The sequence below is a fragment of the Petaurus breviceps genome, unplaced genomic scaffold, assembly GCF_028583685.1.
Source record: "Petaurus breviceps papuanus isolate PSGF00001 unplaced genomic scaffold, PetGlider_PUasm1.0 551, whole genome shotgun sequence".
In the NCBI taxonomy this organism is placed as follows: domain Eukaryota; kingdom Metazoa; phylum Chordata; class Mammalia; order Diprotodontia; family Petauridae; genus Petaurus; species Petaurus breviceps.
Genome location: NW_027186372.1, coordinates 37,591,149 through 37,613,843, shown reverse-complemented (window position 1 = coordinate 37,613,843; position 22,695 = coordinate 37,591,149). Strand labels below are relative to the sequence as shown.

The 22,695-nt window shown below is 35.4% G+C and overlaps 1 protein-coding gene across 2 annotated transcripts in view; it reads right to left on the bottom strand.

The window, feature by feature from the left end:
* LARS1 (leucyl-tRNA synthetase 1) overlaps positions 1 to 22,695 on the bottom strand; it is a 57,364-nt gene that overhangs the window by 923 nt on the left and 33,746 nt on the right. For both annotated transcript variants that reach the window (XM_069102673.1, XM_069102674.1), the window contains 10 exons: positions 21,236 to 21,299; positions 16,559 to 16,742; positions 16,062 to 16,152; positions 14,982 to 15,122; positions 13,097 to 13,237; positions 12,823 to 12,933; positions 8,674 to 8,784; positions 6,917 to 7,021; positions 5,683 to 5,778; positions 2,506 to 2,638 (listed from right to left, as the gene is read on the bottom strand). In XM_069102673.1, coding sequence (XP_068958774.1) covers positions 2,506 to 2,638; positions 5,683 to 5,778; positions 6,917 to 7,021; positions 8,674 to 8,784; positions 12,823 to 12,933; positions 13,097 to 13,237; positions 14,982 to 15,122; positions 16,062 to 16,152; positions 16,559 to 16,742; positions 21,236 to 21,299 — 1,177 coding nt within the window. The remainder of the gene's footprint in view (positions 1 to 2,505; positions 2,639 to 5,682; positions 5,779 to 6,916; positions 7,022 to 8,673; positions 8,785 to 12,822; positions 12,934 to 13,096; positions 13,238 to 14,981; positions 15,123 to 16,061; positions 16,153 to 16,558; positions 16,743 to 21,235; positions 21,300 to 22,695) is intronic.

Sequence of the window (22,695 nt, the reverse complement as noted above, 5' to 3'; positions counted from 1 at the left end):
CTCTTTGCTTGCGGATTTCTTGATTTACTCTTTCTCAACCTGATAAGATGAATCCTGGCAAGCAAAGCACTTGTCCTTTGAATAAATTTATATTCCATCAGCCCTGCCAACAAACAACCCAGCCCAAATGTAACTCATTTATTATTCTAGCAATGCTGAGGCTTCCCAACACAAAACTGTTTCATTTTATATGGTTTAAGAGCTCATAATATGTGGCTATAAATGCTGAGGCTTAGATTTTATATCTCATTCTACATGCCACCCTATGAATTTAAGTCTCCAAAAAGTACAGCTGTTCTTTGAATTGCCACCACCCCCTTCTATACCCTCTCCCCAGGAGGTCCATGGATAGATTCTTCCATATGCTACCTTGACAGTACTAAGCTTAGTTTAAGAGGCCTGACAGATAAAAGCAATCAATGAATTCAACTTCAGGTTATGCTTGGAGTGTAAGACAACCAGGCACAAGGCTTATTGTTCAGGAAGCAAGGGATGAAGGACAGTAAGCTAAAATGTAGATTTTGAGACATATGTGGCAATCACCAGCAACCCATGGTATCCAAGGCAAAGCCCAGCTAAAAGACTACTGAGATTCTCTGGGGAAATGAGAGAATCAATTCATCAGTAGAACAATGACCTAACAAACTAAAATGGGCAATAAGAAGCAAAAGCAACCTTCATATATGACTAGAATTTTATATGGAAAGGGGAAAAGCGAGCTTGAACAGCCATCACAATTGAACTTGCACATCAGAAGGTAACACAAAGACATTTCAACCCAAAAAAGCACTGGTTAAGTCACAAGAGATGTTTATGTGCCCCACCTTTCATCTCGGAGCTCACTGTACCAAGGAATTCTAAAGTAAACTGCTCCCAAGCAATCTCCATATTCAATCAGACTTCTAAGGGCCAAAATACATTTTGCTGTAAAGTCTGACTCTGTCTTTCATAACTACCAAACAATTTTTTTTGTTTTTTGAGCTATTTCAACTTCTTATGTCAGTTTCCTCTTATCACTGAAAAAACTAAAATTTAAATCCACAACTCTACAACAAATTAAGGCATTTGAAGAGGGAAAAAAAGGATGGCATGAGTTAAAGTCTTGGGAGATAGATAATATGATACAGAGCTTTTCACCTGTAAGTTACTGGTTCATATCTTATGTGGGGAGACCATTTTCATCAAATGGCCTTTGTGGAATGAAATGATAGCTTTAGTCCAGCTTCTCCTGGACCTGAATTATAATCACCCTCAATACAATGGGTACTAATTGGCATATTTGCCGACTATTATAAAAGAGAGACTAAAAATTGTGTATCAAGTTTCAACTCTTTCATATCCCCTAGAGGCAATTATCCTCAAAAATCAAAGCATTCTAACAGCCTGCCAGAAAGGTCTCAAGAGATGATCTCTTCTGTGGCTAGAGGGCATCAATCTCATGCTTCCAGTAACATTTCTATCCACTATCCTAAATTTTTAACATCATTAAACAGAAATTAGAATACTTTTTGAAAACATTGCCATGGAAATGTACCTTTTTACTTTCTTTGCAGAGGTGGGGGACTAGGGGTTTGAAATATTACACATACTGTCAGACAGTTGATGCATTAGTTAGTTTTGCTGAAATTTTTTTCTCCTCTTTTTTATTATAAAGGAGGGTTCTTGGTAAGGAAGGGAAAACCACAATTAGAAATGCAAATTATATAAAAACCAAAGATATCAAGAAAAATGTAACAAGAAAAGAGAAAGTTTTATATATGACTAGTTACACATAGGAGACAAAAACTGTTCCAAAAGCTTAGGAAAGGGAATTACCAGAGGTAAGTACAATTCTGGAATATCTTGTCAGGTCAGTATCCAAGTACTTTGATAGAGATGTTGGCACTACATTCCATTTTGAAGTTGGGATTTTTTTGGACCAGATTTATAATTTCACTGGTGTATGGGACTCTCAAAGTAGAAACTCCCAACACCAATACAGAGAACTGGCTCATCCATAACCTCTTTTGGAGGCACTGAAGTTTGCTGTGACTTGCCCATAGTTGGTCACACAACCAGTGTGTGTAAGAGGTAAAAAACGAACCCATACTTTCCTGACTCAAAGGTCTGCTTTCTATCTACCATACCACCATGTCTCTCGAATGCTATATAATGTTGATTTAAAAACTATTACCAAACAGGAATACGTTGTAATTTGTTTTTTACAAGTAACAAGTGTACAACTGTCACAGAATTACAAAAATAACCCACACCTCATCTCATAAAGTAAGAATCTGAGACTCATGAGGTGGAAGAAATTGTCCACTATCACATATATACACAATGACAGAGCCCCAGCTCAAACTCGGTTCTCTCAACTCCCAGCAAAGTCATTTTCCCATACCATTGTTCTACCTCCCTAAATCAGTCAGCTGCTTCTTTTCCTAATGCTTCCCTGAAATGGATCAAAACTATAGTTTACTGCTAAAATAAATGCCAACTCTGTATTTCAAAGCAGTGGCTCACCCTTGATTCCTCTGTCCATCTTCATTAAGCGCCTGATTAATGAATCTCTGTTGTCTCCTTGCCTGACTTCAATTTTGGTTGAGAAGTGACCATTGGATGGTTGGGGATTTACCAAAAATACTGAGACACCAGGCTATTAAAAAAAAAAGAGGAAAATAATTTATTTTTTTAAAATAAAAGAAATACAGGGTGGTCCGCTGAAAAGCAGTTCATACTTTAATTGATATATTGATCAAACTTGACCCCAATAATGAGATATGAGAAGACATCTCCCCTTATTACTTTGTAGGAATGAGAAACTAAAGGTGTGGGATCCTGCATATAATAAGAGACTTGTTGAAAATGTTATTTAGTTTTACAGAACTTTTTTTTTCTTCCTTTCTTCAAACTTTATTATAAGAAGTAACTCAGAGAGAATAGGGAAAGGAATACAGTAGAAAATATAATGACATAAAACTGAAAGACATCAACAAATTTTTCTTTTAAGCAATCGGGGTTAAGTAACTTGTTCAAGGTTACACGGCCAGTTATTATTTCTGGGTGTGGTGGTGAGTATCTGAGCCCGGATTTGATCCCCAGGTCATCCCAACACTGGAGCCGGTGCTCTTACTCGCTGAGCCACCTGGCTGCCCCTAAGCAACTGGGGTTAAGTAACTTGCTCAAGGTTACATGGCCAGGTGTTTCTGGGTGGGTGCTAAGTGTCTGAACCTGGGATTCGATCTCCAGGTTGTCCTGACACTGGAGCCGGTGCTCTTACTCGCTGTGCTACCTGGCCACCCCAACAAATTTATTTTTAATACAAAAAAATTAATTTATTTCATAGTATGTTGAAGGAATAAACATAGCAGATTCTTTTAAATGGACCTACAACAATGGCTTCAAGAAAACCCCCCACTGTATTAGCAGACCTAGATCTTAAACTATGCTATAAAGCAATAAACATCAAAATGACTTGGTAATGGTTAAAAATAGGGAGACCAATTGATGGAACAAATTAGGTACACAAAAAAACAACACCAAATCAGTGTGGCAGCGTAGTGTTTGATAAACCCAAAGACAGCTCCTGAGGTAAGGATTCACTATTCCACAAAAACTGCTAGGAAAACTAAAAAGAAGTCTAAGAGAAATTAGGTTCAGACTAATACCTAACACCAGCCACATACCAGGATAAGCTCCCAATGCATACATGACATATATAAAGGGACACATAAGGAACAAATTAAAGGAACAAGGAAGAAATTTTCTTTTCAATCGATGAAGAGGAAATAAGTTCATGACCAAACGTGGAATAGAGAGGATCAGAGAAAATAAAATAGACAACTTTAATTCCATAAAATTAAAGTGTTTGTACAGTGCAGTCAAAATTAGAATGGAAACAGATAACTGGAAAAAAAAATACTTGCAGCAAGTTACTCTGATAAAGGTCTCATTTCCAAGAAATATAAGGAACTTATTCAAATTTATAGCAAAATCATTCCCCAAATGATAAATGGTCAAAGGATAACAACATATTTTTCAAATGTTGCTATCCAAGCTATCAACAACCAAATGAAATAAGGTTCCAAATAACTAATAATTACAGAAATAAAAATTAAAGCAACTGTAAGATTCTACCTCACATTTATCATGACTGGCAAAGATGACAGAAAAAGAAAATAACAATTATTGAAAGGGATTCGGGGATAAGGGGAAGGCACACTAATACGTGCTGATGAAGCTATGAATTGGTCCTTTTGAAAGGCAATTGGGAACTATAACCAAAAGTTACTAAACTGTTCATATCCTTTGTAGCAATACCACTACTAAGCCTATATCCCAAAGAGATCAAAGAAAGAGAAAAAGGACCCATATGTACAAAAATATTTATAAGCAGCTCTTTCTAAAGTAACAAAGAACTGGAAACTAAGGAAAGGGTGCCTAATAACTGGGCAATGGCTAAACAAATAATAATATATGGATATAATGGAAAACCATTTTGCAATTAGAAATGATGAAAGGGCCAGTCTCACAGAAACTTGGTTAAGACCTAAATGAACTACTAGGTGAACAATTTAGAGTCTAAATTTTAGATAATAAAAACACTGTGGAGCTATAAATACTATAAAGTCAAGAAGGAGAACTCAGATCAACACAGTGACCAACCGTGATTTCATAAAGCATGCCACTTGCCTCCTGACAGAGAGATGATAAACTCAAAATAAAGAGACATAAATTTATGGACATGGCTTATAAATGAATTTGTTTTGCTAAACTGTGCTTATTTATTAGGGTGTTTTTTTTTCCCAGTGAAGAAGATGAGAGGAAAAAAGTTTGTTGACTGAAAAATAAAACAAACAAAAACACTGTAGTTCCATAAATATATTAATTAGTGATTGGTGCAATTAGGAGACTGTAAACAGGATTCAGTGATTCTTTCCTTCAATCCAAATAAAAAAATACTTTTTTTAAAAAGTAAAGCACTTAAAAGTTTTCCAGTAAATGTGGCAAAAGGAATAGGGAAAAATTCTTTAGTCAAGTACTTCATTTACTAAGAAAATTGGGATACTTCACAAATCTTGATAATCGCAGCCCTCTAGACTCAGCCAAATAGTTTGAATCTGGATAAATTCTTTTAGGATTAACAGAAAAATGCAGTCCTCAAACCTCATTTCATTTCTTTAGCACAGACTGCCAAAGCTTGAAAAGGATTCCTATGACTGAGACCTAAAGAGAATCAATCCATCAATGTGGTTTACACAAGAGCCCCTCAAAAAGCTCTGATTAGTTGCCATTCCCAGTCTAATCCAAACAACCAGTGGTTCCAACTCTCAAAAAAACTTGCCTAAGATTTTAGTTCAATTTTCACAATATTCTTGGAAAAACCTTGCTCTAAAGATACTTTTTAGTAAAAAAATGTTAACACTAAAAATGTTAACTGTAACCTATAAATTATGTAAGTGAAGTGAATGGAAGCTATTGTCATAGGAAATCAAATAGTGACCTGGAAGTCAGAAGCCCCAGGCCGTTCTAGTCTGTTTTCTATCATTAATGAATTAATTAGATAATCTCAAGCAAGTCACTCCCCCTCCTTGGACCTCAGCTTTCTCCTACATAAAAGGAGGGTAAAGCACTAAGATGATCTCCAAGGTCCATCCCCACTCAAAAATGCCATGATTCCAAAAGATGATCCCAACTTACTTCTGTTCTAAAAACAGTGAGTGGCTTCCCAGGACAGCAATCTTCTCTGAGTCTATCATCTGCTTCAGAAGCAAATTTTACTTCAATGTGATCTAACTAAAGAGTGAGAAAAACAGAGGAATAATTATTATGGACAATTAAGACCAGTTTTATCTCCAGCTCATTTTTCCACGGAACAAAAGAAGGACCTCTATTTAATATGATATGGTGTGTACATTTTTATTCTATTCATGCAAATGTTGTCAAATCTGGAATCAATCATTCCTTAATATTTATACTAAAATGCTCCCTTCAGTAATGTGGATGAGATAGTTTGTTTACCATTTTACGTAAGAAAAACTGGCATCTGCCCACCAAACAGAAGGAGAAAGTTGATGCAAAATTATTTTTAATCACTGGAAGAGAGTACCAGAGACAAAAAAATATGGGAATATGGCAGCCACTGACTAAGGAATGTCAACTGGATGTTATGCACAAATTTTCCTCTAGGGTACTATTTTATTTGATATAGCAAATAATAAAAAAATTGTCTAGGTCATAAAGCACCTTAGCATAATTCAACATTTTAAACAGTATTAGAATTAGATCATATGACACTGTTTTTTGTTTCTGCAGTCATTTGGTTCCTGTCCTTCCCTTCTGGCTGCACCCCTTCCTAAAATGATCACATGTATGTAAAAACACACACATGTACAACTAAAGATATTAAATAAAATGTTTGGCAAAAGGACTGAGCATAGATCAAGCTGACAAAATAATGCTTACTAGACATAGAGAAAACAGTATTGTGTTGCCTTTTTCTTCTTCCCAGAAACCAAACTATTTTTAAGACCAATATTCTACCAATATTGCAATATGAGTTCAAACACATAATATAACAGTCTCCAAGTAAATGCATAAGAATATCACATCGAGACTAATGGGAAATGAATTTTGGTTGCGAGCAAACTGAAACATAATCAATGAGGAACTTAAAAGACTTGGGAATAAATAATATCTTCAGAAATATGTTTTATAGGAACAGAAGATGAGCTAGTTTCATAATGAGGGCAAGGGACAACAGGCAGATATCCAGAGCATTTACCTTCATACTCCCCAGGTCAGAAGAAAGTGAGGAAGTCCCCCTGCTTGCGAGGTGAAGTGAATGGACTTACATGGTGACTTACAGAGGACTGTGGCTGCCTTTTTAACCTTCTAAGCTAATCATTACAAGTTCTTCCTCAGGCAATCTTACCTCAAGAGAATTGGTTAGGTAGACTATGTTCTCCATAAGCACTCTCTGCTCATCAAATTCCAGCTGCAAATCTAGAACTTGAGGGCCTGTTTTCTCCAAATTTTCCTAACAATTAAAGAAAAAGTCATGTTGTGAATATCCTGAAATGTGTATCTGACAGCCACTCTCTCAGCTGATTAAAAAACAAACCAGAAAAGAACATGCAACACAAACATTCAATGACAAGTTTCATTCGTGGCTTTCATTCTCTAGATCTGCATTTTAATGAGGTTTCTGGCTCACAATAATCAAGTCAGATGAAACAAAGTTAGGAGGAGAAAAACTGGGAGGCAAAAGGCTTTCAAATCTACAAAGTAAATAGGGCTTCTCACGATTTAGGCTGATTACATGTTCAAACCCAGAATATTTGCTTGGACAATAATAACTTATAGTCAGTCTAGCCAACAGTTGTCTAAAATTATCCCTTCATGATTCCTATCACAAACAGGCACTGACTGTGTAGCATATACAGTTTAAATCACAGCATCTTACAGAATCCACCTAGTTCTGAGTGTAGGAGGATCCAGACCTGAAAATGATTTGTTACTGACTCAAATAATTGAGAAACTATAAGTAGTTGTTCTTTCTTAAACATGAATGCTAAGAAGGCACCTCTTAAGTATGTAAATAGAAGCCTGAGGCATCCAAAGGCCTTCTTGGGAGCCATAGTAGGCCACTACTTGAACTACATTCATGCCTGGGCTGCTGTGGAATCTTTATTCCAAGTTTCTTAGAATGTCTAGAATCTATCGCAGTGTGGAGCATGACTTTCCTCATTCTTAGGAAAGTTCCGTATATAATGGAGTTCTCAGTCACTGAAAAATAAAAGGAACTTCCAGATTATACAAACTGCAACACTTTAAGGGGCAAAAAGTAGCCAAATTGAGTACTCAGATAAATCCATACAACTAACTGCAGGGCAAACACAACATAACCAACTATCTGTCAGGTTAACTTTCCTGAATTGGGAACCAAAAACCTTGCTGCTCAGATACTTACTTTGTATGATTTGATTACATAGGCTAAAAAAAGATAAATGGCTAAAATGTACTAGAATTTATCTGAAAGTGAGTTTGTACCTGAGTACTAACTATGGACCTCAATCTAAAAGATTACTTAAGCATCTCAGAGGGGATGCTAAATTGTTATGCCAGTATTCACAACCACTCAATGGAGGTTGCTTTAATTTTTCGGGCAAAATGTACCATTCTTATCATTATCATCATTATTAATAGTTATTAATGATAAGTCATAATAACATTAAAAACAGTGACAGTAGGCCACCTTCATATAATCTTTAATCTCCACAAAGTACTTTTACAGGATGATTTCATTTTATTTGATCCTCACAATAACCCTATTTGATGCTATTATTATCTCTATTTTACAGATGAAGAAACTGATGGTGAGTGGATATGTGATCAAACTAGGGTCACACAGCCAGTATGTGTCTGAGGGAGGATTTGAACTTTCTGAAGTTCAGTATTCTATCCACTGTGCCACCTGTTTTGATCAACTGTTACAACTCTAGTAAAAACATTTCACCTCAGTTATACAAAGACTGCTTCCCCATTAGAAAAAGAAGAGAAAGAAAATTGCCTGGTGGCTATTTCTCTTGAGACTGTTCTCCTCTGTATGGCCTTTCCCACCCTCCATCTTTACTAATCTTTCTAGTCATCTCTCATATGGCATACTGCTACATCTCTCCCATTGCTTACCTTAATCATGGCAACAAATGGCATCACCTTCTTCATGTACTTCTTCAGCTCTGATAAGCTGCCCAGTTCATTGGCGATTATCTTATTATCTGGCAGTTGGCCTTTATTAGCCTAAATCATTAGAAGAAGGGAAAATAAAAAGTAAATTTTAATTTTTCATAGATACTATTTATCAATAATGTTTATGTTGCCAGAGATCTCAATTCTATCTATACTAAAATAAATGGTATACAGAATTTCTGCAACATAAAGTTTGGCAATATTTTCATTTCTTATTTGTCTTTTCTTTTGTCAGGAACTGATTTCATCAGAGTAGGGAACTCCCCAGTGAGGAAACCCCTTCTACCAATACAGACTGGCAGTCATTCTATAACATACCATGTTTGAGAGCTGCCTGGAGCCCTGTGGGTTATGACTTGCTCAGTGCTTAGGATGTATCAGAAGAAGAATGAGTATGTTTCTGAAGTAGAATATTCTAAAGATAGGCTTACATTCTCCAGATACTGAGTTCTACTCAAAGAATGGGAAAAGAGTGATCACTTTTAAAAGCTCTACAAACAGGGCATATCAAAGACAGGGGGGAGCCCCAGGAGGTCTCTTGGTGTTCAGCTGCTGTCCCTAGCAGCCCTGTGAGAGCTGCAAAGAACTGTCTAGCACCAGCTAAATGACCTTTAGTCCCAAAATCAAGTGTATACTGAACTCTGTAGCAGAATCTGAGAGTGCAAATAAGAAATACCTCTTTTCTCAAAACTCAGAAAGTTCATGCTCTCTAACATGAGGAAGAGGGCTGTGGGGCAGGGGGAAAAGAGGGAAAAATCATGTTGCATATACAGTACTCCCCTAGAATATTAATAGCAGACACTCTTTCTTAGTTGCTTCTGAACAAAAGAATTCTTGACCTGGCAGCCAAATTAGTGAAAAGCTTCTCTCACCCTAGCTAAGGATGAGGTTCAGACAACAGTACCACATTCTCTCACAATAACTATCTACACTTTGGGTTTTTCCCAGCTTGACAGGATCTGTTAGAGTTGTGTTCCATGACCACAGCTTTCAAGAACACTAAGCTGCTTCCATGCCATGGTAACACATCAGAATGGGACCTTGGTGGAAAGTTACAGGATACACTGAAAAAATTCTTTAATTACTTATGTGTTTAAGTAGTATCATTTCCATGAGCTCAAGGATTGAAAGATGTACTTAAATAGGATTGGTATACATTTGTATGAGGGCTTACTCCACTTCGGTACATACAATGCCAACAATCTCTCTAGATTCTAAAGTAATTTTTGAAGTTTTTCTCCAAAAAGCAGGAGAAAATAGATCTTCTTAAAAATGAAATATTAATAACATAAGTCCTTGATCTTCATATGTGTATAAGAGATGAACAAAGGCACTGCAGAAGTACTGAGTAATGTTCACAAAAATCATATATTCTGAAGACTACACTTTAAAACTCTGTAAATTTAAGCCAAAATCCCTGATCCCTCATCTCAACCAATGCTCAGGAAAAGAGTGAAAGGAGATGGGGAGAAGACAGAATTTCAGGTATTAGGGGAGATTTGTTTTTTTGTTTTTGCAAAACAGAAAGGTGGGTAGAATTATTCTCCTGAAATTACAAAGTAATAACGTTAGCTCTAGTTATTTTTTACTCCAAATTAAAAATAATACTAAAAAATACCCAATGTTTTCCTTTACTTGTTAATGGATCTGACACTAAAATGAACTCTGGAAAGGGTAAAAAGATGAGGGAAGGATTCTTTTTTTTTTTTACTTGTCATCAAAAAAATTGCCACAAGAACTTTGAGACAGTGCCTTACAATATACAAACTAAAGTTGACAAAAAAGGAAAATGACAAATATGCTAGAGGGACTGCAAGAAAACAGTTATATTAATGAACATTTGAGACAGAACCAGCAGAACAATTTATACAATTACAACACTAAAGAAAAACAACTTTGATAGACTTAAGAACCCTCATCAGCTAGGTATACAGTAGATAATACACTAAGTTCAAATCTAGCTTCAAGATACTTACTAGCTGTGTGACCCTGTCACCCAACCTCTGTGTGCCTCTGTTTCCTTATGTGTAAAATAGGAATAATAATAGCATCCCAGAGTTGTTGCGAGGATCAAATGAAATAGTATTTGTAAAGTGCTTAAAACAGTACCTGGAACATAGTAGGTAATAAATGCCTGTCCTTTTTTCTTTCCCTCCCCACTTTGATCATCACAATTGACCATCCAAGATTTCAGAGGCCTTACAAAGAAACATGCTACTCATCTTCAAAAAATCGGAATCTGAGTACCAAATGAGCCTTAGTTTTGGTCGTGGTCAATGAGCATTTGTTTTGCCTGACTATGCATATCTGCTACAGGGCTTTTGTTTTTCTTTCTTTTCCTATGGAAGGCAGAGTTGGGAAAGAGAAAAGGTTAATTTTTGTACGTTTGAAAAAAATTCAATTGAAAAAATATACTCTAAAGACTGATGACTTCAATAAAAACGAGTTAACATGTAAAGTGCTTTGTAAACCTTAAAGATTTAGATATAGATATGTAGAGATATCTCCATTCCAGATGTTCACATGGACTGTGTCCAACTGGTGGCAGAGTCTTCTGAGCTTGTATTGGTCTGATCAGCCAGTCAGATGCTATCTTGACCCCAACATAATGATGTCATTTTGGATGTCTTAAAGAACAAAGGACAACTAACCAACCAACAGATATAGATATAGATGGATATTAGTATCATTACTAAATAATTTTATCCTTATAGCAATGTAACTTTTCAAATTAAGTTCTTTAAGATATTTATTAAAATCCAAATTTGGAATGAAGCTGCCTATACCAAATGAAGCCCAGCCATCAAGCAATCTTATTTGTATATAATTAAGAGAGCTGCCCAATGCACACTGGCTCAGTACATAAGCTCTGAAAGGCTAGATGATGTATTCTGAATATATAAGACAGTATGTGCTACTTTTAGTGACTTTTTTGTGGGTACTTATAGGGAAAAATATATTCCCACAGAAACATAATCTACTTTTTCTACCCTCAGAGTAGATTTAAGAAACATAAATTTCAAAATATGAGAACCTGAAAAGTACATTCTAGTCCTATTTAGAGTACAAATGAAAAAAGAAGGGTAGTTCTCCCCCAGGACAAACATTATAGGGAACACACCACATGCCTGCTGTTCACCTTTCAGCAACCTTGTCTGACTCAATTTAAACGTTTTTACCCTGAGGCTTTGCTAATTAAACCTAAAAATCTGTGGAAAGTATTGGAATGAAAATCCAATAAAGATTTGGAAAATCCAAGCTGAGAATCCATTCTTCTTTGATTACCTAGGTCATATTTTGGCAAGCTCTCCACCTTCCCAGCATAGCACCTCTTTTTAAAGTGCACCTGGGTGTTTCTGTGGCTGCTACTGTTCCTATGAAAAAGGCAAAAATATATTTTCATACCACTTCCACCATATTTTGTTCCCACATTCTGATGAGCAAAAAAAATTTGTGGGCGATTTTTTTCCCTTGGGAAAATTTACTATAGGCCCTAAGTATTAAGTTTCCTTTAAAATGTTAATGAAAAGTATTTGAAAGAACTGTCATATTTAATAGCTATTTACTTGACAGAGCCAAACACATTTTACAGCCCTCTATTCCTGCAGGTAATTACAAAATTAAGCATTTCTTTTTAACATACCCAAGACCAGAGAAGTTATAATCCTTCAAGCATAATAAGGTTGTGAGATTGTATGAGCCTTCAATGTTCTAGTCATAACAAAGAACTCAAAAGGAAAAGCTCATTATTTCTTTCTTCATAGTTTTAACTAAGAACTCATGAAGGAAAAAAAAAGTCTCTTAATTACTATCTACAAAACTGTTGAAATCTTGTTTGAAAGTTTACAAAGTCCTAAGTCAGAATCTTTTAAACTGGCATCAAATGAAGAGCTGCCAAAGTAAAGGAAAGCCCATTCTCCAAGAAGTGGATCAAAGAGGATTTTTGTCACACACACTCACACACACACAGATACAGATACACAGACACACACACCCTCTCCCCAGCCCCCAATACATAATAAGAGCAAAAAGTGATCACCAGGAAAACAAATGTGACAATGGAGAAATGAACATGTCAAAAAACATCACCTCGAAGTGATGACGCAGAACTGACAGTGTGGTATGTTGCCAAGGTGGGTAATTCTTTGCCACATAAATGGTGCAATGAGAAGGCTTCTGTGGTGGCTGCTTGTCAACCTTCTATACATGGACAAGAAAAGGGGAAACAGTCAATCACTTCTCACTTAAGAAAGATGAATTATCCCAACACCTTCCCTTTTATAGTTAATAGACAAATACTCAGCATACTTCTTTTTTACAATAGAGCTTTCCCAATATTTTTTTTTCAAATTAATTATTTTACCTTTCCTTTGGCTGGCATCATGTAGTTCTTAAGCCGTAGTCTCAGATCATGAGCTACTTCCATAAGGTACTGTGAGGAACGTATCAAGACTTCATCAACAGGACCCACCACTGGCCAGACAGCTTTCATGATTGAGTCAGGCTTTTATTTAAAGAAAAAAAGTTCAAAAGTCTATGAAATTAGCTAACACCTGTCAACCAGAATCTACCACAGTTTCATAGCAAGATTATCTTCATGGATAAATCTTCAAATCTTACTTTGATTCAAACCAACAAACTTCTTCAGATCTTAAATCTAAAACACCCCAAAATCAAGCTGTGAAGTTACTCTATATTTCTAATTAACAGTCATTTTTTACATCTGTATTAATGCCCACACACATATGCTCACTTTCAAAGAAAATTACATAATCTTAATTTGCCTAAATTTAATAGTTATTATATAAATTATACAAGACCTCATTTTATCATATTAATGCACCTAATTCTTTTTGTATGCTTTATTAACTTCTGATTTACATCATTCATTTCCGCCAGATTTTGAGTTACAAATTTTCTCCCCGTTTTTCCCCTACCCACCACCCCAAAATAGCAGTCCCACAGGATATCCCCTCCTCCAATCTGCTCTCTCCCATATTTTCTCCCATACCCCTTTCGACTTTTCCAGTGGATCTCTATGCCTCAGTGCCTATATATCTTATTTCCCAATTACATGTAAGATGGTATTAATAAGTGTATATATATATGTGTATATATACATACACACACACAAACATATATACATATATATATTTGAATATTTGATTTTAAATATTCCAAATTCAATTCCAAATTCATTCCCTTCCTCCCTTGTCTCCCACCCTTACTGGGAAGATAAGCAGTTCAGTATAGGTTGTACATGTGTGGCTAATGCAAAACAATAACATAGTAGATATATTGCAAAAGACTGACTATATTTCCCTCCCTCCTATCCCACCTCCCACTTGTTCTATTCTCTACTTTGATCTGTCCCTTTTCAAATGATACACCTAATTCTTAATGTATGACTGCTAGAGGTACATAATAATTAGCACATTTTGCACTGTCCATGTACTGAAAAATATGTAAGAATACCTAGTAGGATAATGAAGGAACCATTAAGCCAGATAGGCATTCTATTTGCAACTCTAGGAAAAATAACTAGAAAAAAGATAACTAATCTTTATGAATGCTAATATGTACTCGCATATGCATTCTTTTTTTTTCCCCGCTTTTTGGAGAGGGAAAGGTAGGGCAAGTGGGGTTAAGTGACTGGCCCAAGGTCACACGACTAGTTTTGTGTTAAGTGTCTGAGGCCAGATTTGAACTCAGGTCCTCCTGACTACAGGGCCAGTGCTCTATTCACTGTGCCACCTAGCCATTCTGTACATGCATTCTTATATATACAGGAAGTTTTTACAAAAAACAAGAAATTTGTGTATAAGTTTAATCCATATAAGTGGTCCATAACAATTAGATATATATCTTAACCTATCAGGTAAACTAAACAGTTCTCTTAACCTATCAGGTAAACTAAACAGTTCTAAAAAATGTTAACTGCATAAATCTAAAATTTTACTATTTAAGTGGTTACATTAGAACATATTCTAATATGGCTAGAAATTAGGTGTTAAACAACATAAGGATGAGCATATAAACTTAAAATATATATGTCCTAAGTGTATAAAGGAAGGCTGTATGTCTAGACACTTATCAACAACCCAACTTAGAAATAGCTATATTGTTGACTCTGACACTGATTTTGTAAACAACTGATTTCCTTATTGTTTTTAATATGACATACTGTTTAATAATCAAAACCTCTTAGTAGATCTTCAATGCATACTTTAAGTTAGTTATGAGAGTACCTTTTCCAGAAGTGTCCAGACATGTTCACATACATGTGGACAGATTGGAGCCAAGAGGAGAGTCTGAACTTCAATAAACTGGAACACCAGATCTCTGTGCATCCCTTCTATAGCTAATTCACGGTACTTATCTTTTGCTGCCTGAAAGAAGCAAAATTTGCCATTCCAACGGTTAAAACACCTTTAAAATAAAATAGTCACACTTCTTGAAATGAAGGCAAAATGGAACTTAATGCATGAAATGTTAAACATTAAAAGTCCTCCCTTCTGGGATTATTAAATGGGCTTTACTCATTTTTAAGCCCTATAAGTAAATGATTATGAATCGATGTAAAAGAGATATGTTAGTTTTACATTACACTGACTGAAGGAAAATAATAAGGTATAAGATGTCTAATTATTGAGGCATAAAAGACAATGGCACAATTTTAGCCATCTATCAGGTACTGATGTTAAATGGTACTTGGGAAAGATAAAAAATATCACAGACCAAGATAAAAAGCAATAAATAAGATATATTATTATGCTCAGCACTTGACCCATTTAATCACATGTCAGAAAGGCAAGTCATTCAAATAAAGACCAAAGTGATACATTATAAGGCAGCTTTTCAAATTAAGCTCCATTTGGTTTTCAGGCACAACTCTCAGTCTTGGTGAGATACTGACACCTTATGGAAAATTTCAGAAAATGCTTGGTTGCAAAATTAGCTTTGATGACATACAAAAACCTATGGAACTATCTTAAGTTTTCCTTACTTGGAAAAGTTTTCAATGAAAGCATATCTAGTTTTCAGATTTACTCCATTTCTTTATGTCCTCTGCCTAACTTCACTACTGCAGAAATATCACAAAGGTCAATTATTAAAATCATAATACATTTAGGAGTCAGTAGAGATGATAAATTTGATAGAAAACTACCTCATTTACCAGATGTGCATTTAAGTAACAGGGAAAATATATAAACATACACATAAGATATATAAAAAGAGATGCATAAGAAACAACACTCTAAGTCTAAATAATTTAGCTACCAAATGATACATCTATAGAATTTAGCTACAGCAATACTCATGTCTACCTGAAATTCAAAAAATCCCGTTTTCAAAGCTTCCTTAAACATCATCTTCTCATAATTTTGCTCTGTTTTCACAATTCCCGCATTCATTTCACTATTGAACATTAAATACAAAATGTGATTAAAGGGCATAAAACAATTATAATGAACTATTATATTTACTAATAAACAGCAATGTCAAAATACAAACATTACTAATTGTTTAAAAATAATAACACCTCCTTTATATTCATTAAAATCTACTGCCATGTAGTCTCCTGGCAATCTATTCATCCTTAAATTTGGCAGTTTGTCTGACACTACTTATGGCTCCCATTCCTTGACAACGGTACATATGTTGGGGTTTTTTTCCATTTATTTTCACCTTAACTCCTGTTATTTGTCTTTTTTGCAATAGTTCCCCTCCTACCTTCCTATGTTTTAGAGCAAAATTAAATGTAAATAAGCTTAAAAACACATAAGAACTAAGTAAAGTACAAAGTGTTTTGGTTCCATGTTACCTGGCAAAGACTCGATCATTAAAAGTGCTAGCAGGGCCACTTCTTAGGCTGCCCCAATTGGCAAGCATTTCCTTCACCCACTCCACCCAGGTGTAAAGGCGGAGAATACCCGCATCTGCCATAGCTTCCACAAAATTAGCATCTTCAACGGTGTCACCAGCATCAGCCAGAGCCAGGCGCATTCCTGAAAAAAAAATTGACCAACTATCCAGTTGAGCACCTATTGAATACCTGCCCTGGGTTAAAGGCAAAGTTTGCATAAAAACTGAGTGAAAGGGTATATATACTTTGCTAGGCTCAGGTTGGAGTAATGGTAGAAATGACAATTGTTTGTATTTGAGTATATATAAATTTTTAAAACTCTTGCATAACAAAAGGCTAAAAAAAAAGACAGGAATAAAATCTTCTATAAACATTTCTGATAAAAGTCTGATAAAAGCTACAAAGATTGGGCATAAATTTATAAGAGTAAGGTCTTAAATAAATGGTCAGAGAAAATGAACAGGTATATTTTGAAATAAGAAATACAAATAACTCTTTAGTAATTAGAAAAATGAAAATAAGACAACTTTGAGACACCAGTATACCTGTTATATATGTGCTTTGTTTTGGAGGGGGGAAGGCAGGGCAATTGGGGTTAAGTGATTGCCCAAGGTCATAGGGCTAGTAAGTGTTAAATGCCTTGGGCCAGATTTGAACTCAGGTCCTCCTGACTCCAGGGCAGTGATCTATTCACTGTACCACCTTGCCACCCCATTACACCTGTTATATTGTCAAAGATAGTTAGAACAGTTTCATGCTGATGAGGATGAAGGAAATAGATTCACTTTTGAAAATATTAGGAGCTGTGAATTAGTACACTCTTTCTGAAAAACAATATTGTACAATTAGATAAAACAGTTCATTTTAATCTATATCTAGGACTACATATGAAGGCTGTTATTAACAAGACAAAAAAAACTATTTCTATAAAAATATTCCTAGCATGAGATGGAATAGGACTGGTCCCATGATTTTATCAGTGTAGGGAGGGTTTCAGTGAGGAAAACACTCTCCTAATGAAGCACTCAGATAGTTGCCTAGAACACTGAAAGGTTAAATGACTTGAGCTTTAGCAGGGAACTACAGCCAGTAACATTCAGACACAGAACTTAAACCCATCCGGGCCTTCCTGTTTTTGACACTGGTTCTACATATTTTATACCACACTGCTTCTTTATTTTATAACAAACCATAAAAAAAACATGATAATTGTTGATGGAAGATCCCAATTATGCTGACAAATTATCTGTGCCATCTATGTAAATTTGTACAAACTTAAAAGTAAATACATTTCTCAGGCATTGTGACAATGAGCCAAAATTTCTTGAATGAAGCAAAGGAAAATGATAAACAAAATGAAACACATTCTCCTCAGTCATTCCTTGTTTTCTCTCCTTCATAAGACAGAAAAATTATATCATGAAGTTTCAACTCGGTACACATTTAACAGGTACCCATTTTGTACAAAGCACTTAAGTGAAAAAGAATGGATACTAAATTAACATGAATGAATGCGTACAGAAACCATCCATATTTCATACCATCTTAAGGAATCAATTTTTAGCTAAAATTGCCCTTAATAAAATCTTGGTTTCCAAGAAAGAACAAACAGAAGCATCTTGGAAATTGGTGATATGAAAAGAGACAAAGGATAGATGATATGATAAGTGGGTTACCTAAGCAGGAAACAGTGTCTTTAGGCTAATACAAATACACACTCATATACACACCCAGCTTTAGAACTCTCACTTAACTAAGGGAAACAGTAGTGAACAGTAAGATAGCCAGTTCTTCTACAGAATTTTTTTTACCATGCCTCAAAAGTCACAGAACTGGGCATACCCTCTGATACAGCATTATATCCAAAGAAATCAATGAAAAAGAAAAAGGATCCATATGCACAAAAATATTCATAGCAACTCTTTTTTATTGGTAAAGAACTTGAAACTAAGGAAGCACCCGCCCATTGGGAAATGGCTGAATGAATAATGGTATATTCATTTAATGAAATATTATTGTACCATAAGAAATGATCAAAGGAATGATTTGTATAAATTACAAAGACTTGTATAAATTCGTGCATAATGAAGTAAAAATAATTTAAACAGCAACAGTAACACTAAAGACAAAAAACTTTAAAGGACTTAAGAGCTCTGATCAATGAAGTGACCTATCACAGTTCTCACCTCCTGAGAGAAGTAGTGAATTCAAGATGCAAAATGGGATACTTCTGAACATGGCTGATGTGTGAATTTGATTTGCTTGACTGTACATATTTGTTAAGAAATGCTAGGAATTCATTAAGAAGGAGAGAGATGGGAGGAAAAAGGAGACTGGGAACAGGACATTAAGGAAAGACAGAAAAAAGAATCAAAGAACATCATTTCAGCTTGAACATTACATGTTGAATTACATGCTTAAAAATAAAAGCTCTACAAAACAGAGTTTCATCCACAATCCTCTCCTTCAGTTCTACAATGTATATAGAAATGTTCATTTTCTTTGATGCTTAAGTTCAGGATAAAAAATTAAAAAGGAATACATGCCTTTTGAGACCCTAAGGTTACCACTCATATGGATCTGTGGAATTATTGTTGTGGGTATTCCCTCCAAAGATGCAGGCTGCAGCCAATCCATGCCCTCTCACCTTTTATATCTCTCACTTATGTCTTCCTACCCACGACAAATAGTGGGGTTTTTCTTGCCAGGGTATCAGCAGAGCACCCAGGGCATCCATTAGATGCCTTATTTTTGATATGTGACCAGTCTATTTTCTTTTTTCCTCATACATTTCTTTGACAGTATCCTTTGTACTTCTGTTTTAGAAGTTCTCCTTTAGATCAAAGTAGAGAATAGAACAAGTGGGAGGTGGGATAGGAGGGAGGGAAATATAGACAGTCTTTTATAATATATCCACTATGGAAATGTTTTGCATAGCTACACATGTACAACCTATACTGAACTGCTTATCTTCCCAGTAAGGGTGGATGACAAGGGAGGAAGGGAATGAATCTGGAATTCAAAGTTTTAAAATCAAATGCTTAGGAAAAAAAAAATATATATATATATATATATATATATACACACTCTATTATTAATATTATTTTACATGTGACTGGGAAATAAGAGATACAGGCACTGGGGCATAGACATCCACTGTGCCCTACTGGAAGTCAGAAAGGGTATGGGGGAAGATATGGGAGAGAGCAGTTTGGAGGAGGGAATATCCAGTGGGATTGCTATTTTGGGGTGGTGGGTAGGGGAAAAACGGGGAGAAAATTTGTAACTCAAAATCTGGCAGAAATGAATGATGTAAACTAGAAGTTAATAAAGCATTTGATTTAAAAAAAAGTCGTCCTTTATAATGAGTTGCAGTCTTCATGCCCCCATCATGTTTACCTGCCCCCATGCGGTCTTCACCCCACCATCAGCTTCTCTGCTAATCTTCAAGCGATTTTCAATGTCAAATATTTGGAAGCGTTATTGTTTCATGACTTGAAGCCATAAGAAAACTCTAAAAGCAAACTAGTATTAAAAAGATGGTCCTTTGTTTCAAAGAAAAGCTTGAAGTCATTTAAAAAACCTTGAAATTGCTCTAAAGGAATAACAGTTCTCCTTCCTTTTCTTATTTAATTCTGGGCACAACTCATTATCCATCTGCAATATCCATCCAAGAGATTACAGATATATAGATATGTGTATGTGTACATACATATATATATACATATATACACAAACACATATGTGTATATATATGTGCATGTGTATGTATATAATATATATCACATATGATAGATGGAGAGAAACACACAAACTCTGACAGAAGAGCTCTATAGGTTTTACTTTCAACTGTAATTCGGTCGTCTTAGACAATAGGTATTCCATATCCACTTGTTTTTTCCTATATAAATAGGTAATTCACACTCCTCTGTCATTCAGTGGCTTGGTGTGATCATGAAAAATTCTTTTGTTAACAGGAACATCTAGAGTAACTCACTGTCTGCAAGGAACCTTCCTTCCAAATGGACCCTGCATTATATCTCCTCCATAAGTGGAAGGGAAACAATTTTGTTGAGCAAACATCTCCCTGCTTGATGTTACATTTGATATTGATATTCTAGGAATCATCAAACAAGTTGTTATTTGTGTCAAAGAAGTAATTTATGATTTTGACATATGTCTGGGAGACACCTTGTTGGAGGAGGCTTTAAGGTTGTAATATTATGCTCTACTGAATCAAATGCTTTTAGGAGAAAAGAAAGAAGCAGTGGGAAGAAAAAAACCGAGTTTAAAGAAAATTTGGCAGGGACCCTAGTAAGAAATGTCATCCCAAGGACATTTAGGGAGGAAACAATAAAAAGGTATAAGATGAAAAAGACCTACATGTTTTTTAAACATACAGAGAAGAAAACAAAAGGAAGAACAGAGAGAAGCACAGACAAGGAGGAGAGCTCTGAAAGCTACAGGCTGAACTTATTGTATACTTGAAAAGAAAAGCAAGGTGTACAATCACTCACTAACTCTAAGAGATCTTTAGTTTAAGGTACAATCCTCTACTATACATGTATGGCAATGCTCAATTTACTTAGTATTTGTTAAATTCAGAATAAAATAAGTCATGATAATAACTCTTACCATCCGCTGAAAACTTGTCAATAGCTTCGGTTAGGGTAAGAAAGTTGCCTGTAGATTTAGACATCTGAAATGGAAAAGAAATAGATGAGCACTGATCAGCAAGGTAGTCAATATACAGACAGACCCCAAGGTGGTCCCAAGATAGTTCTGCCTAACTGTTTTTTCAGACTATACTTTGTGCAGGAGGGAGATGTGATGAGAAATGTTATGGCAAAATAAAATACAGCAATAAAAAAATGAGTTATTATTTTTAAAAATGTTTCCTAAGAGAAAGGCAAGTGATGCCCCCTAAATGCACTAAGCTGCAAAGAGATCAAAGAAAGAGGAAAAGGACCCTTATTTACAAAAATATTATAACTGTAGTTGTAAATATTGTATTTGCAATGGCAAAAAACTGGAAACTGAAGAGGTACCCATCAATTAGGGAATGGGTGAACAAATTAACTACAGTACATATATGCAGGGGAATATTACTGTGCAAAAAATCTGGTAAGACTTACATAAACTGAGGTAGAGCAAAGTGAACAGAGCCAGGAGAACAACTTATACAATAAAAACAACAGTGTGAAGAAAAATAACACTAAAAAGACCTAAGAACTATGATCAATGCAATGACCAAACACAACTCCAAACTGCCAATGACGAAGCATGCTCCCCAGTTCTGTAAGAGGTGACTGGACTCAAGATGAGAAAAAAGACACACATGTTTGGCCATGGCCAATGTCAGCATCTGTTTACCTTAACTATGTGTATCTATTACAAGGGTGTTTCTTTTTTTCAATAAAGGAAGGCAAGAATGGCTTAAGGAAGCTACTCAAAAAAGGAAAGACCATAAAAAGAGGGTCATTAAACCATTTTTTAAATGCACAGAAAAGAACAAAGAAAAGGTTAGACAAGCAAGACAGACCTGAAAGTTAAATATGCTGAATTTATATTTTAAAATGAAGGTAAATTTTCCGTAAGAGAGATTCAGAATTTCATCAACAATCTTTTTTTTCTGCTCTAAAATGTATATGGAAATATTATTTTACTTGGTTTTTAACTTCAGAATTTTTTAATTTCAAGGATTTAAAAGAATGCTGGACCTAGAGATAAGGAGATAGGGGTTCAAATTCTCAGAACCAGGAGGTAACAAAAATTATAAATGGCAGGACCAGGATTTGAAACTGTGTCCACTTTCCTTTAAGTCTAGATGTGTAATTTCATTAAGGCTGTTAAGTTGTTTCAATTGTGTCTGACTCCTTGTGAACCCCAAATGGGGGATTTTCTTGGCAAAGATGCTGAAGTGGTTTACCATTCCCTTCTCCACTTCATTTTACAGATGAGGAAACTGAAGCAAACAGGGTTAAGTGACTTGCCCAGGGTCACATAGCTACCGTGTTTCCTCGATAATAAGACACTGTCTTATTATTTTTTTTGGACAGAAAAACACCAGAGGGCTTATTTTCAGGGGAGGGCTT